At 34.7% G+C, this 17,202-nt stretch overlaps 1 protein-coding gene across 3 annotated transcripts in view; it reads left to right on the forward strand.

The window, feature by feature from the left end:
* Window positions 1-2,379: 2,379 nt before the first annotated feature.
* LOC136041015 (GDP-fucose protein O-fucosyltransferase 2-like) overlaps window positions 2,380-17,202 on the forward strand; it is a 34,278-nt gene continuing 19,455 nt past the window's right edge. Inside the window, exons 1-4 of one of the 3 annotated variants that reach the window (XM_065725520.1) lie at window positions 2,429-2,518; window positions 8,582-8,705; window positions 11,426-11,674; window positions 15,701-15,827. In XM_065725520.1, the coding sequence (XP_065581592.1) occupies window positions 2,459-2,518; window positions 8,582-8,705; window positions 11,426-11,674; window positions 15,701-15,827 (560 nt within the window). In that variant the 5' untranslated portion in view covers window positions 2,429-2,458. The other 2 variants (XM_065725521.1, XM_065725523.1) reach the window with 2 other exon arrangements.

Below are 17,202 nucleotides of genomic sequence, written 5' to 3' on the forward strand. Positions count from 1 at the left end.
AAAAGGGTCTATTTTCTCTTTTTTGGGGACCTGTTGTGGATGGGGGGAGATTGTACCCCTAGATTGAAATTTTTATTGTATATTAGGTTACATCAGGCCCAAGGACTTGCAGTTTTATTTCTCAATCTTTTCAGAAAAAAAATAATTTGATTGTGCAAAATTCAGGCCAATTTATTTCATGTGATTAGTTATATATATATATATATATATATATATATATATATATATATATATATATATATATATATATATATATATATATATATATATATATATATATATATATATATATATATTAGGTTCTTCTTGGCCAGAGGACTTAACGCTGCAAGCTTCTAACTGCTCAGGGTCAACATGGTTGTTAGGCCATTTTCCCTCTCCAAATAAACATGTGAGATCCCCCCCCCCTGTCACAGCCAACAACTCTTAAAAGTTCCAAGCCAGTCAAAAAAAAATATTTCCTTTTTTGGCTTGCTTCGAAATAAAAAAAAAATGAAAAATGGGGTATATTGTCCCGAGACTTACGGCTCTTAGTTACAAGCTGTCCCTATTTTTGGGAGAACCAATTTTTTCTTTTCTTTGTTAAATCGGGGTTCCCTTCAACTGAGGACTTTCAGATATAAGTGTTAAGCCAATAAAAAAGAAAATTCTGGACCCAGTTTTTTGGATCTCTCTTCGGATGTATTACACCAGAGTAATTTGTAATTTTGTCGCTTTCATGCCTAAAAGACGCAACTGACATTGTCACACTCTTCTGAGATGATTACTAAAATTGTTTGCTCAGCTGACTTTTAGCAACGCTTAAGGTCCAATAACTATTCCCCTGGGGATGACATAACCCCCGCAGTCCTTGGGATAATGGTTTTAAGTTAGGTAAATTGCCCATTGTTTACATATATGGTTTATTATTGGAAAGGAGGTCATGTTTGATCTTGTGTCTCTAAAAAGGTTATGGGTATCAAGGCGAAACTTTCATGAAATTTTGAAGGGGACGTTGAATTTAATCAAAGCATACTAAATGCTTGCAGATTGTCAAAAGAGTTCATCAGCAATGTTTCGGGAGCGACTGTGGGTATTAAGTCTAAACTTTCAGGGATACTACGACTAGGACTTCTGCTGTTGCTAATATTATTACTGCGATTACTTTCGACTGTGACTGCGACTACTTGCGATTGCGACTAATTGAGACAACTTGCGACCGTGACTGTAACTGCTTGTGACTGTGACTGATTGTGACTATGCTTGTGACAGTGACTGCGCTAACACGTGACAGTGACTGAGACTACGATTGCACATACTTGTGACTATTTTTGCTCCTATTGCTTCTACTACTACAACTAATTCTACTACTACTAATGCATTTGCAATTGTGACTACTACTGCTACTAATATTGAACTGAATCAAAAAGTTTATGTGCATAAAAGTTATCAAAAAGGGATGGATCCAATGTCTCAGGATAAGAGTAAGATATTAGATTGAAACTTTCAGGAACAGTGTATGGGGATACGAAACTACATCAAACTGGCACTACATCTGTCCTACTTGTCAGAAGGGCGTCTAGGCAATATCCAAGGTGCAGTTGAGGATATTATGTTGGAGCTTTTGGGGCATGTTGTTGGAGATGTTGAATTAAATCAAAAGACACTATGTACATCCAAGGTTGTCAAGTAAAGAGACAAAAGGGGTGGAAAAGCAAAGGAAATTAAGTTGAAACTTTTGCGGTATGCTAGGGGAGATTGCTGATTAATATTTGCTTGTACTAGTGATTGTAAGATGATAGGGTCAGAATCCTTTTAGTTCTGTGGAAGCCAAAAGATTATGCAGATTTTCAATCCATTTGTTTGAACGTTAATCTCTGCATCCATCCATATAAAGTTCTATTATACATTATTACTAAGATTTCTCACAATTTTTTTCCATAATATAAATAGCAAGGCAAAGTTTGATGCTCAATGAGAAAAACCGAAAAAAGGAATTATTGTCTTTTAAAAATATGCCGTGTTTAGCCAAAAACGTCGCTTCGTCGTCTCTTTTGAATGAGCTTTCGAAGATTCTAACTTAAAATAGACATTATCTTTAATTTATCACATTCAGATACAAATCTTTGAGTGCATTTGGTGTTCACTTGAATAAAATATGAATAATAAAACTTGATAGCTGAACCGAGTGTCCCTTAGATATCATTTATAATTTAAATTGCTGTTCAGCAACAACTATGTGATTGGCTCTAGTGTTTTTCTTTTTTGTAGGTCTCCAATTTCTAGTCATGACTACACGTATTTTTTGCCAATTTGAGCTGAATGCAGCCCACAGGCTAGAAACCAAAGACGACCAATCTATTTAATATTTTTTATTCCGAAATAATATGCTATAGTCATCTATAATGTGGGCTGATTAAGACCTTAATGTAGGCGAATACAGTCCTTTTTGGCGGAAAAATTGAAATGAAAGAATGCAATGTCAGTTGAGCATCTCAGTTTTGCTTTTTCAAGTCTCCTATATCCTGGCGAAACACTGGTAAGTGCTCCTCTCAACTATAGTAATTTATTATCGAAAATCAATTAAAAATTTTACTGAATCATAAGCTGAAGGCTGATTCCAGCAGATAATTATCTGAAGTCAAGGCTTTTTATCTAGGGTAACTGAAAGTTAATTACCTTAACATCACTTATAGATGCTTTATTGGTGACCTTTTGATACTTTTGATGATCCTAAACAATTTTTGTATGTTGATCAAATTTTAAATAGTCATTTCAATTTGTATGATTTTCAATTTTGTTTGATCCTTTATTGCATAAATTTCATAAATTAAAACCACAATGTTTTAAAATAAAATTAGGATCTTCTCAACTTTGCTCTGACTTCTTTTCTTCTTCTTTTTTGACTTCTTATCCTCAAGTCTGGTAATGTCCCTGCATCTTTTAAGGTTGGGGTGTTAATTCATATCCCAAAATCTGGTAAAAGAAGATATCTCTAATCTTGTGAGTCTTATAGACAAATAAAAAACGGTTTTAGAAGTCCCTTTATAAGTTTTTTGAACTGTGTATAAAAGATCTTTTTTTGAATATTTTTATGTTGTTCTTAATCAAGTAGGCTTAAAAAAAAGGAAGGGTCTGTGACCATGCATGTGCAACATTTGATGCAATGATTAATGAGTCAAGGTGCTTTGGCTCCCTTCTTTGTGCACTTTTAATTGGCATAAAAGGAGCCTTTGCCAGCAGCTCTGATTTATGGTAGGATTCCCATTTCTGAAGATGAACTGGTGTGTAATTATTACAGCAGTAATAGTTATGTTTAGTAAAAGCATTGAATGCTATCTTTATATTTTAGTTAGTGAACTAATGGACTAACCTTTAACTAATGAACTCTGTCAATGAGTTAATTTAGCTAATTGAATACTAGCCCTATCCTCCTGGATATAGCACCAGACTTAACATATGAGTCTGCCTTTTTTTCTGTCAGATTGTCATAATGAACCAATTATGAATAAGAGATAAATGAAAAAAATAATGCAAACCAGTAAAATAATCAACCCTAATATTTAGCCCTGGAAAGTTCAAAGTTGTATTTTGTATTGTAACTTTTTGACATCAACAAAAAATATTTGCTGATTAAAAGGTTCCTCTTAATTCTTGCATAGATCTTACTATATTTGTCTTAAATTCATCTTTAATGTGATTCAAAATGTGAGAGTATCATTTACTGTTGTTACCATAAAACCAGGAGTAAGTAAGGAGTGCTTTGGCCCAACAGTAACCAAAACTCTCAAAAGCAGAATTATGATAACAATAGATACATAAAAATATTTGTTTTTTATGTTGATCTCAAATGTATTTATAGTTCATTATGTTTGATGTCACCCATCAAAAGCTATGAGCTTAAGAAAATTTGCCTTATTTTGAAAAAGGGAAAACACCCCCAAAAAATCAAGTGATGTTAGTGAAAATACACCATCAGCTTCAGCATATCATAGAACCCTCCTGATTCTTTTTCCAGAAGAAAGATCATGGCTTTGTGTTTGTTTGTTTGTTATTTTTGTACCAGGAGTGATTATATTGAGCCTATTCAAACAGAACAGGCTCACTTAAATGGACATCAAAAGTTCTTGTGCCCTTTTTAAGTGACCAAAAAGATTAGAGGGCAAGTAGCCTCTCTCCCATGCCTTTTTTTTCACCAAAGACATCCAATCAAAGTTTTCAGATAACCATTTCATCCAACATAGTTAAGATGTCTAATAACTTTAAGGATGACAAGAGTACAAATAGCCCCTGGGAAAAGGGCTGTAAGTTATGCAATTCTCTCTTTTGTTCATATGTAGTATTTGTTATTGGGAAATTTATGGACATTCTTTTTTTGGGGGGGGATTTTTTTCTTGGGAGGTAAGTTTTTAGGGGAAATATTACACAGGAGTGGGGTAAGGGGATTTCCTGGCATACTTTGAAAAATTTTCAGAAATTAAATTAAAACAAACATCTTTTTTTTTACTGGAAGTAAAGAGCAACACTAAAACTTAGACTGAACAGAAATTATTTTGTGATTTGCATCAGGGAGGGGGGTAACCTTTTCCTCAGCCCTTGCTTTTTATGCTAAAGTTTGACTTTTGTCACAATTCTTTGAGAAAGACTACTTGAGCACAAGAGCCATTGAATTTGAGTGAAAAGTGGTTCTGAAGAACTTTAATACTTTAGCATAAAGAACAAGGGTTGAAGAAGTGGTAGTCTCCCTCATATTTGGAATAATTCCTGTCAAAGATTTGAAGGTGTTTTTTGGGGCAGTCAAAGGGGATGTGTACAAAAAACAGGGTAGAATATATAGATGTTGAGAGGAGTTGAGTATATGGAATAGAGTTTTGGGAATAAATATAGAACCTAAATTGTGCCCCAGTAATTTGTTTAATGATTTGTGCCTCCACTGCTTCTCACTCTAAAGGAAGTATACTTTGGTAAACTTGGACAAACTTTTTGCTGTGAAATTGGAATTTTCTGATATTTATTTACAGCACAAATTAAGCCCAATGAAAAATTTTGACCTCATTCCTGGCCTATAAGGTTCTAAATACTTTGTAAGAATTATTCTCAAATAAAAAAAATTATTATAACTTCAAATTATACTCAAGTCTTTGGTATTTGTTTTCAAAAGCTAGAATAAAAAAGGAGAATTGAGCAAAAACTAAGGCTCTTTGCAAAAGCCAAGAAAGATCAATCTTTTAAGCTTCAGAAATAGAGAAGTAGATATAAGAGCTTGAAAACATCTTTTCAGTCATATTAGATATGGATCTATTGCTAAAAGTTTGATTACTCTATATCTGTTTTTTTCCAAGACAGCAAATTGGCAATCATTTAGAAGCATTCCAGACTAACTTCTATACCATTTTTTATTTGTATCCAGCATTCATATTTGTTAAGATGACAATATAATAGCAGATGTATTGTGTACATCTGGATTCCTTGAAATACACTCTACTAGGATGGATTTATGTCAATACCTTCCGCTGTTCCACCTTGGTATCTGGACTTCATGAACTTTTCCCAATTTAAATTTGAAGAATGCTTTCATTCCTTTTCACTTTCTTTGACAAAAGATTTAAAAACTATTTTGTACTTAAACCAAACAAAATACCTAGATTGTGCTCCATTGTTAATTGTTTACTGAACCTTTTCCATAAGATTCAGTGAATAAGCTGCCATATTTGGCTTTACTAGCTTCTTTGTTTAAATTAGAATGAATGGTTTTTTTGTACATCCTAGTTTATCTTTCACATATTTCAAGACAGATATATCTCAGAATTTAAATATGTCGATGTATATTTTTGGCCAAATATTTGGAAGCGTTATTTAATTGCAATTTGCTCAGTTTTTTATATCTTTTTAAGTGCTCTTTTGATGTATTTTTTTGAATACTGAAAACAGTGAGTAACACGTCAAAGACATAGCTTGTAAACATGTCCTATGTGCTGCATGGAACTGCCACTGCCATAAAAAAAAAGAAAAAGAAAATTGTTGTGAAAAATTGTTTCCAAGACACCAATATCTTTCTATAATTAAATGCAAAACAGTTTATCTGCTATCATGAATAAAAATCTTACCATTCCTTTTTTCAAAAAAGTTGAAAAAGGAGGATGATCATCCTCTTCTATGCTAGCGAATGCTGGAAAATAAACGTCCAACTGGAAAAACGTGTCCTAGCTTTTGAGAACATGCGCCTTAGAAGGATCCTGAACATATCATGGTAGGAAAAGGTCACCAATATAGAAGTCTGTTGGCAAACTGATCAGCCCCTACTTAGTGCCCTCCTCATGCATAGGAGATGGATTTATCTTGGTCACGTCCTTCGTATGCCAGAGGATTGACTCCTAAAAACATTAAACAAGTGGTGCTCCAAGGGAAGACGCATAAGAGGTCGACCAAGGCTCACCATACAACAACAGTACAACCAGAACCTGAGAAGTGCAGAGCTGTCTCTTCAACCACAGTGGGAAGATGTCACCATTCATTCTCATTATAAGCCTAGCTTATGGTTTCATTTATATCAACCCACAGAATAGGACCTCTATACATAAACAAGAAAGAAAATCTACTTGAAACAAGGTGATAAGTTTCCCATCTATTTTGGACCACGTAATATGATTTTAAAGATCCTATCTTTAGTAAAACATTCCTTCAAAACAGTTAACTGTCCTTTTTGTTAATTTGCGTTTATGATTTTTGGACATCAGATTTGTAACCTGGTCTCCTAACATTATTTTGCAAGAATTGAACAGGGTGAGGTGTGAATAAAAAGGGACTAAGCGATGAACAGTACAAGAGGCAAGGTTGCATTTGAGAGTATGCAAGAGAATCATACTAAAAAATTCAACGTGCTCCTCAAAGGAAAAAGTTTCATCAACATCAATGCAGTTAGTTTTTATAGCAATTGGTATTAACCAAGTGACATAAAGCAATTGCAAATTCTGTTGGTCTGTCTGTTCGTCCTGGTTTTGCTACTTTAGGCACTTCCAGGTAAGCTAGGACGATGCAATTTGGCAGGCGTATCAGGGACCGGACCAGATTAAATTAGAAATAGTCATTTTCCCCGATTTGACCTTCTGGGGGGGAGGGTTGTGCTGGTTAATTAAAAAAAGAAAATATGAAGTTTTTTTAACTTATAAACGGTTGATCAGATCTTAATGAAATTTGATGTTTGGAAGTATATCGTGTCTCAGAGCTCTTATTTTAAATCCCGACCGGATCTGGTGATATTGGGGGGGGGGTTGGGGTTTGGAAGGGGAAACCTAAAATCTTGGAAAACACTTAGAGTGGAGGGATTGGGATCCATTAAGGGGAGTTTTGTAAGGGGGGACCTAAAATCATGGAAAACGCTTAGAGTGGAGGGATTGGGATGAAACTTGGTGGGGAAAAAATTCGGAAAATTAGATATTTGTAGCTTACGAACGGGTAACCAGATCTTAATGAAATTTGATATTTAGAAGGATCTTGTGCTTTAAAGCTCTTATTTTAAATTCCGACTAGATCCTGTGACATTGGGGGGAGTTGGAGGGGGAAACCAGAATTTTTAGAAAACGTGAAAATTGGGATATTTTTATCTTACGAACAGGTGATCGGATCTTAATGAAACTTGATATATAGAAGGATCTTATGTCTCAGATGCTCCATTTTCGACTCAAATTGGATCCGGGGACATAGGGGGTTGGAGGAGGGAAACAGAAATCTTGGAAAACGCTTATAGTGGAGAGATCGGGATGAAACTTGATGGAAAGAATAAGCACAAATTCTAGATACGTGATTGAAATAATTGGAATGGATCCGTTCTCTTTGGAGGAGCTGGAGGGTGTTAATTTGGAAGAATTAGGATAAATTAAGGTATTTTTAACTTAAGAATGGGTGACCGGATCTTAATTAAATTTGACATTTAGAAGCATTTCATGTGTCAGAGCTCTTTATTTCAAATCCTGACCAGATCTGTTGACATTGGGGGGAGATGGAGGGGGAAATCTTGGAAAACACTTAGAGTGGAGGAAAACGGGATGAAGCTTGGTGGATAGAATAAGTAATTGTCGTAGATACAGTGATTGCCGTAACTGTACTGGATTTTCTCTTTTTGGGGGAGTTAGGGGGAGAGGTTCAGTGCTTTGGCAAGTTTGGTGCTTCTGAACGTGCTAAGACGATGAAAATTGGTAGGCATGTCAGGGAGCTGCAAAAATTGACTTGATAAAGTTGTTTTCCAGATTCGACCATCTGGGGGGGGGGGGGGCTAAAGGGAGAGGAAAAATTAAAAAAAAGATGTATTTAGAACTTACGAGTGGGTGATCGGATCTGAATTTTGATATTTAGAAGGACATCGTGACTCAGAGCTCTTATTTTAAATCCCGACCGGCATTAAGCCTCTGATTTTTCTTTCAAATCAATCTATTGGTTCTTAGAATTTTGTTAGAGCTCATACAATATGAGTTCTTGGCTCTTAGCTCTTCTTGCCTCGTTACAAGTGCCATATGAGCTCTTAGCTCTTGTTAATATTATTAATCAATGATAGTAATTTCGGTATCTAGAAAAAATATCTAACTTTGACTTTGTTTTATTGCAGCATTGCTCTTTAATGCTTAGCCAAAGAATGGTTCACCCACTGTCATATTTTCTTCATTGGAGATGTGCAAATCAATGTTATATTATCAGCAAAAAGAGGGACTTGAACCTGGGAAGTAAAAGATGTAATAAATGGAAAGTTCTTAACAATGTTAATCAACAATGTTAGATGTAGGTGCATAATTCCCTATAGTCTGGGTAATCGATAGTGCCTGGTACTATTTCTCTCTAAAAAATCTGCCACATGTCTGACTCTGAGGGAAAGGGGCAAAGCTGAAAAGACAGTAAATATTCTATGATTTCTCTTGGAAGAGGGGTGTCCATTGGATCAGTATTACAGAGAGATTCTCTCACCCTGTGTATAGGTATGATATGAGAGAAAACTTTTAAAGACGAATAAGGTAGGACCAAGAACAAAACATTGAGAGATGGTACAAATAATGTAGTTTTGACATCAGGAAACACCTCTATCTTTCAATGTTAACAATTTTTCTTATAACTGCACAGCAAAGCTAAAGCACAACCCATGATACTAAAGTTTCCTAAATCATACCATGGCATTTCATGATTAATTGGATTGAACGTTTTAACTCATTCAAGAAATATACCCACTATAAAACAGTTTTTGTGGCACTTGGTATTTACCAAGTGACATATAGCAATCGCAAATTCTGTTGGTCTGTCGGTCCCGGTTTTGCTAGCTTAGGCACTTCCAGATAAGCTAGGACGATGAAATTTGGCAGGCAAATCAGGGACCAGACCAGATTGAATTAGAAATAGGCTTTAGGGGAGTTGTGGGGAGGGTTAATTTTGAAAAATTAGAAAAAATGAGGTATTTTTAACTTACGAAGGAGTGATCGGATCTAAATGAAATTTCATATTTAAAAGGATCTCGTAACTCAGATCTCTCATTTTAAATCATGACCGGATCCAGTGTCGTAGGGGGGAGTTGGAGGGGGAAATCGGAAATCTTGGAAAACGCTTAGAGTAGAGAGATCAGGATGAAACTTGGTGGGTAGAATAAAAAATGTCTTAGATATATAATTGACGCAACTAGACTGAATCCACTCTCTTTGGTGGAGTTAGGGGGGTCCAGTGCTTTGGCGAGTTTGGTGCTTCTAGACCTGCTAGGACGATGAAAATTGGCAGACGTGTCAAGGACCTGCACAAATTGAGTTAATAAAGTCGTTTTCCCCGATTCGTCCACCTGGGGTGGCTGAAGCGAGAAGAAAAATTAGAAAAATGAGGTATTTTTAACTTACGAGTGGGTGATCGGATCTTAATGAATTTTGATATTCAAAAGGACCTCGTATCTCAGAGCTCTTATTTTAAATCCCGACCGGCATTAAGCCTCTGATTTTCCTTTTAAATCAATCTATTGATTTTTAAAATTGGGCTAGAAATTAGAATTTTGCTAGAAATCATACCATATGAGCTCTTGGCTCTTCCGACCTCGTCACAAGTGCCATATGAACTCTTAGCTCTTGTTATTAAACATTTTCATGATTACTTAAGTTACCTACGCTGTGTTATTTCAGCAGTTTAACGTTTTCTGAAGCCAATTGATTTTAGTTTATCACTCAATTCTGCTCTAAACACGCATAAATTGAATAAATAACACATTGCCTTGTCACATGAGAAGTACTGTTAAAACTTTGCTGGAACAGTAATTCAATTAAGTTATATATTGACTTGTGCTTGGTACAGTTACTAATTAAAGAAGTGAATCCATTTGAAATAAAAGGAAAAACTACTTGAGGCCTTAGCTTTAAGATAGGCTTTCATGGTATTTCTTCGCAATTTGTTAAGGGTATTGCTATAACTTGTGGACAACAAAAATTACATCAATCTTTTATTTACCAAAGTTATGTACTGTAAATGCTATTTGTTAATGCGTAAGGATACCAAGATTCTTTCATGGTTTGTTTGGTAATACTCATAGAGTCATGTAGGAAAATTGATAAGTAAAAAAGCAAAACATCATAGAACTTTTTAAAACTAATATTCACATTCTTGTGACAATCACCGAAATCATTTCAAATACTACTTGCAAGTCTATGTTTAAAGTTTTTGGAGTCACCACTGTATAAATTCAAGTGGGACCAAGCTGATGAACTGAAGATTCACATTCAACAGTTGAGTAATTTTTATTCAGACTGCTTAATAATTTAAGTCTCAATCTCGGAAATTCTCGGTTACCATTCTCCCATAAGGAGTGCCAACCTTTGAGTTAAATGAGTGACTGATAAATGAGTGACTTTGAGTAACTGATACTAATTTTGTACTGTGATGAGTTGTTGTTATTTCAGGTAGTAGTATTTGAGTAAACCTTTTTATTAACTCCATTATGGTTGATCTTCAATATAATTCTGGTCTATGTGATATTGTTACAGACACAATTTTAGTTCTAAAATTAAATTCAATAATAAAATGTTAAACATCCAGTTCCAAAATTTGTAATAAGGTATTTCTTCACAAATTATGAGGTCATTTCCAATCTTTATGCTAGTGTAATTACGAATGTGTATGTCAACCCCTCTGTGCTTAGGTAGTTTTTGGTTTTTATGCTAAAAACTTTTGCTAGGAATATTAACAGTGGAGAATTGCATTGTTCAATCAAGCTTTCATGAGATGAACATTTTGAAGAGTAGAAACCTGCAAATCTCGCTTGTAAAATCTAAATCTAATTCACAAAAATTAAGGTTCACCAGCATTACTTTAACCAGAGTTAACACGATGTCATTGAGTTAGTAAAGAGGGGCGTGGCTCCTGTGTGTTATCGTTTTTTTGTTTTCCTGCCACAATTAGAAATTTCTGTTTTCGTGACTCCACTTATTTTTGTAAGTGTTTAGCTATCTATTCTATGATGTCAACCCTGGAGAAGGATTCAATTTAAGACGAGATGTGTATCTGAGAGTTGCTGCTTTGAACAATATCCTAAACTGCACGCTGGTATTACCACCTTGGGATCATTTATATCATTGGCAGTCTAATAGTTTGAACTTCCAAGGAAAATTACCCTGGTCCAAATTTTTCGACCTGAAACAACTTGGTCGCTATACAAAATTGGTTGAATTTGAAAGTTTTGTGCAAGGTAAGTGCCACGGAAATTACTCTTAGGTACAAAAACTATGGTGTATACAGGTGGGACAATGTATGGACTTGAAACCAATCCTTGAGGCAATGTACTATGAATTACCCTTCCACTACAGAGTCTACTATTTCTTCCTACTCTTACTCACTTACCTATGAATGCATCTTATTATTTGTATTGATACTTATTTTATGGGATGAGTTTTGCTCCTAACCAGGTAAGACTTTTAGGGTCCTTTCCTGTCTTAATCCTATGTTATCTTTAGGGGAAAGATCTTACGCAGTGCAATAGCGCTGCGTAAGTAAAGAGCGATGTGGATACACTGTTTTTTTTGTGTTAGGACCAGAGCACTTCGTATCGAAGGAATGTTCATAGAAACTTTGAAAAGGGATAATTCGATTGGAAATTGAAAGGGCTAGTGTCCTTTTTAATATCCAAAAGTGATCAGAGGGCAACTACCCCCCCTCCTACGCCCATCATTTCACCAAACACATTCAATCAAAATTTTGAGATAGCCATTGTTTTCAAGGTAAATGAAAGATCTGGAAATTATGTCTTTGAGGATGACAACTCCCCCCCCCCCACAGCCATCAAGGCAAGGGTTGTAACTTATGTCCTGGGTACATTTAAGGTTTATATAGAAAGGGTGATCTTGTAAACTTCAAAGGGTGGTCATTTGATTGCTAATCAGAAGTTTTAGTGCCCTGTTAGAGATTCAGAGTGATCGGAGGATGGATACCCCTTCCCGCACACACACCTCATATTTTCCCGAAATGCATATAATGTAAATTTTGAGAGAACCATTTGTTGTCGGAAAAACTTCGAGAAGTGCTCATTAGATTGAAAATTGAAATAGCTAGTGTTCTTTTTAATAGTCATTGTGATTGGAGGGCAACTAACCCCCTTCCCACGCCCACTATTTCCCCAAACACATCCAATCTAAATTTTTAGATAGCCATTTTGTTCAAAGTAATTGAAAGATGCAGTCTTTAAGGATGAACCCCCCCCCCTTCAACAGCCCTCAGTACAAAGGTTATAAGTTATGCCCTGGGGCATATAAGGTATATATAGGAAGGATGATTGTAAAAACTCCGGAGTGGGCTCATTTGATTGGAAGTCAGATATTCTAGTGCCCTTTTTAAGATTCAAAATGATCAAAGGGTGGATAGAGGGTAAATTAGTTAAACAAAAGTGAATGTTTTCAAAATTCATTATTGGAGGGATTTCTTAGAATTTCCTTGGGTGAAAATGTATACATATTGAAGTATCTTTTGGAATCTTCTCTGTTCTTAAGTATTTTTCCTATCTCTTTTAAGAGCATGCATGAAAATGTTAAACCAAGAGAAATTGTTTTAATTAGTAATTGTTTTTACTGTTTTCATTAAAATTTTTACCAGTTGCTTATATATTTTCATTTTATTTCACCCATGTGTGAAAAAAAATCTAGATTTGGGTAGCGTGGACAAAAGGAAGTGTCAAAGTATCGCTTTCTTTTGGCGCTATTGATTAAACAGTATACTATTCACCCCCTCCATCCTGCAAAACTGTTGAAATGGCGAGTCCACAAATAATTTTTTTTCGCAAAAATAATACCCCATAGCTCGTATTTTCCCGAAATGCAACTGATAGAAATTTTGAGATGGCCATTTGTTGTCGTAGAAACTTCGAAAAGAGCTCATTCGATTGGAAAATGAATGGGCTAGTGCTCTTTTTAATAGTCGAAAGCGATTGGAGGGCAACTAACCCACCTCCCACACCCATTATTTCCTCAAACACATATAATCAAAATTTTTATATAGCCATTTTACTCAGCGTAGTTGAAAGGTCCGGAAATTATGTCTTTGAGGATGACAACCCCTTTGCAGTCCTAAGGGAAAGGGTTGTAAGTTGTGTCCTGGGGTTTTATAAGGTCGATATAGAAGGGGTGATTGTGTAAACTTTGGAGGGGTATCATTAGATTGGTAATCAAAAGTTCTAGTTCCCCTTTTAATATTCATAGTGATCGGAGGGTGGATACCCCCCCCCATACACACGCCTCGTATTTTCCCGGTGTATCTAATTTGAATTTTGAGATGGTCATTTGTTGTCGTAGAAACTTCGAAAAGAGCTCATTCGATTGGGAATTGAAAGGGCTAGTGCCCCTTTTGATAGTCAAAAGTGATTGGAGAGCAACTAGCCCCCCTCCCACGCCCACCATTTCCCCAAACCCATCCAATTCAAATTTTTAGATATCCATTCTTTTCAACGTAATAGAAAGGTCCAGAAAATATGTCCTTAAGGATGACAACCCGCCTCCAGAACCCTCAGGGTAAGGGTTGTAAGTTATACCCTGAGGGCATATAAGTTATATATAATTTCAGATAGCCATTTTGTTCAGTGTAGTTAAAAGGTCTAGAAATTATGTCTTTGAAAACCCTATACCTTCTCAAGACCAGAACATAATTTTCACTGTACTGAAAAAATGGCTGTGGGTTGTCAGTTTAGTATACTACTATTACTACTTCTATTCTTACAATTTAAATTAATAAAAAGAGTGTAAGTGTATTGAGGTTGTCAAAAAGCATAGATAGAATCTTTTGGGAATGATATTAAGTTTTATTTTTCAGGTCAACAGCAGTAAAATCCAAGTAAAAAATACTGTTTATGTCAGGATTAAAAATTGTTGAAAAAGTTTCTCCAACATACAGTTATCGACTCATAGCATTGATTCTTACAGAAGTAAACTGAAAAAATGTACAATATTTCTTTTTTCCATGAAAAAAACTATGTCAATAAAAAGCGAACAGAAATTAATTTAAAACACTTTTTCCACAAGACAAGTGTTTCAAAGAAAAGTAAAGAGCTCCATTAAGCCAAGAACGAGCAAAAATAAAGTCAAATAATCCTCCAAGCGTAAAAATACCATAACTCACTATCAATAAGTAAATGAAACTCAAAACGAACAGAAATTACAATCAATAGCCGAGTCAACCTCAAAACCAGCAAAAATTCCTCTGCGTAGGGGTGATAACCCCTATGCCTTTTCAAGACCAGAACACAATTTGTGCTTTAATAAAACAAAATACGTTTGAAATGTTCTCACCTTTCTCACTTTCATAAATGGAAAATTATCAAGACCTTGACGAAGAAATGTCAGTATATGTCAATTTAACTGACAATCAACGGTCATTAGTTTGTTTAGTTTTTTTCCAGTAAAGTGAAATTGTATTATGGTCTTCTGAGGGCATAGAGGTTATCATCCCTATTCATGTTAATGATTGCTTGTTTGAGTTTGACTCGGCTATTTATTAAAATTTCCGATCGTTTTGTTTTGAAATTAATTAAGCTTTGTAAGCTTTTTAATAGATCTTACCAGTCAATAGCCTAATGATAAATCTCCAAAAATACCGAGTAACTGTTCTCTTTTGGTCCTCTCATATTATTTCTGGAAATGTAAGACTTTTACCAAGTCATCTTTGTAAAGCCAATAAGTGAGTAATGCGCCTTACCATGTTATGAATCAAAACTAACTCATAAGAGATGATTATGTAATGATTACAATTATGCTAGAAGAATAAAATTAGAAAATGAAATTATAGATCACAATTATATTGAAAAATGGTTCTGGCAGTTTAAAAATTATCAAAGTCACTCAACTCTCTCATTTAATGGACTTTTCAATAAATGAATTTTTATTTTTTTTTTATTTAGCAAATAATTGCATGTGCTGTATTGCTGCTGTTCAGCATTCTTAACTTTTTATTTATTTACGGATATACCGTATTGAAAGACATTCCCTTGATTTTTTTTGGGTATTTGCAGTATTTATCTATCACGGGTAAAGGGAAAAAATTTTATCCCTTGTTATGAAAAGTTGAAATATCTTGATCCAAGAGATGAGAATGTGATAACTGCGTTATTAATGGTTTAAAAAAAAATCCCTTTTTTATCTTATTTTTTTTTTTAGTTCACTTACTTAACGATTTTCTTTCGGTCATAGTGAAAGTGTTTTTCAGTGTCTTATTAAATAACTAAATACTTTTCTAGAAGAAACCAAGTCTTCAGAAGGCCTATTAATTGATGTCATACTACATCTTCAGCATCCTACTGATTTAAATGGAAGTTTCGAAGAAAAGGCAAATTTCGTAAAATGCAAGAAACTAAAAAAATACTGGTAAATATGTTTTGTCTTGTCAGCCATGAAGTCACCTTGACAGTCCCTTCATTGTTCTCTATGGTTTTGTTCATTCTTTCCCTAGGATGTATGATTTTTTTTTTAAACTAGTAAATCATCCAAATCAGGAAACCACTCTTGTTTGCGATTATTTCTGCTTTTTAAGTTTGAGGTGATGACTCAATTAATTCTTATGTTTATTCATTCATAGTTGTACCTATTCATTTTAGTTTGGCTTATTATCTTTAACTCGCCTTAGGATTTAATTCTTAGAAAGAAAAACTTAAAAAAAGTTTATCTTGTTTTAAATTATGCATAAATAAAAATTAACGTCAATCAATTCGTATCAACTGAACTAGTCTTAGTAAGCATGCTGCCTTGTAATTTTTTTTTTTTAATATTGTTTTGAAAGATTTTTTGTAATAGATAAAATTTTATTTCTCCTTATCGTCATTCTGAAATCTTTTCATTAGTTTAGCAAATTATAACGATGAAGCTACTAAACCGTACATTAATTATGAGTTATCTAGCATTTACAGAATGAAGTTGTGACTTTAACAGACTTGAAATATTTGGCTCAATTTAAAACTAGAAATGGACCGAATCCAACTTTTAGAGGGCGCCATTGGCAAAGTTCAGCTTTAAATTATTCTAGACAAAATAGAATTGACATTTGCCAATTGCTACCATTTCCAGGATTGGAAGTAAGTAATTTCAAAGCTCACAATCAAATGCTTTTGTCTCTGGCTGTGACCAATTCTCAATTATTTCTTAACAAAAGAGCGAGTCCAAGTTCAAGAAATCACTGACGATTTTCCGCATTAAATTATGCTGCCGAAATTGCCAATGACATTTTTCAGTTACTAATCTTGTTGGGCACACAAATAGATATTTTCAACACTGACAATAAAACTCCTTTGCATCTGGCTGTATACTGTGGGTGTTCGGTGCATCTAAATGATTTGGACATTGAAGTGAATCCCAACTCTAGAAATTGCAGGGAATATTTAGCATCACCACATGCTGCTCAAATTGAGGGCTATGACAACTACGTGTACAAATGAACAATCTCAACAATTACAATCAAGTACCTTTGCACCTGGTCTCAAATTATAAGCATTTTACTTATTGCTAAATATCGTCTGTACAATGGAGACTGTCCACTTGCTGTAATGGGAATATTCAGCGTTATTTTCTACTGCGGAAAATAGTGGTCTTACCCGTACTTTTAGTTGGACTAGGTGTTTTTGCACCTCACCTGGAATCTGAATTTCAGATATTACGTAATTTACTTGGTAGTCCTGATGTAAAATGGTAGCCTTGATCTTTGTCAGCTACTTATCCTATTCGGTGTTAACATTTTGCGTGTAAACTG

The sequence above is a fragment of the Artemia franciscana genome, chromosome 21 (assembly GCF_032884065.1).
Source record: "Artemia franciscana chromosome 21, ASM3288406v1, whole genome shotgun sequence".
Taxonomy (NCBI): Eukaryota; Metazoa; Arthropoda; class Branchiopoda; order Anostraca; family Artemiidae; genus Artemia; species Artemia franciscana.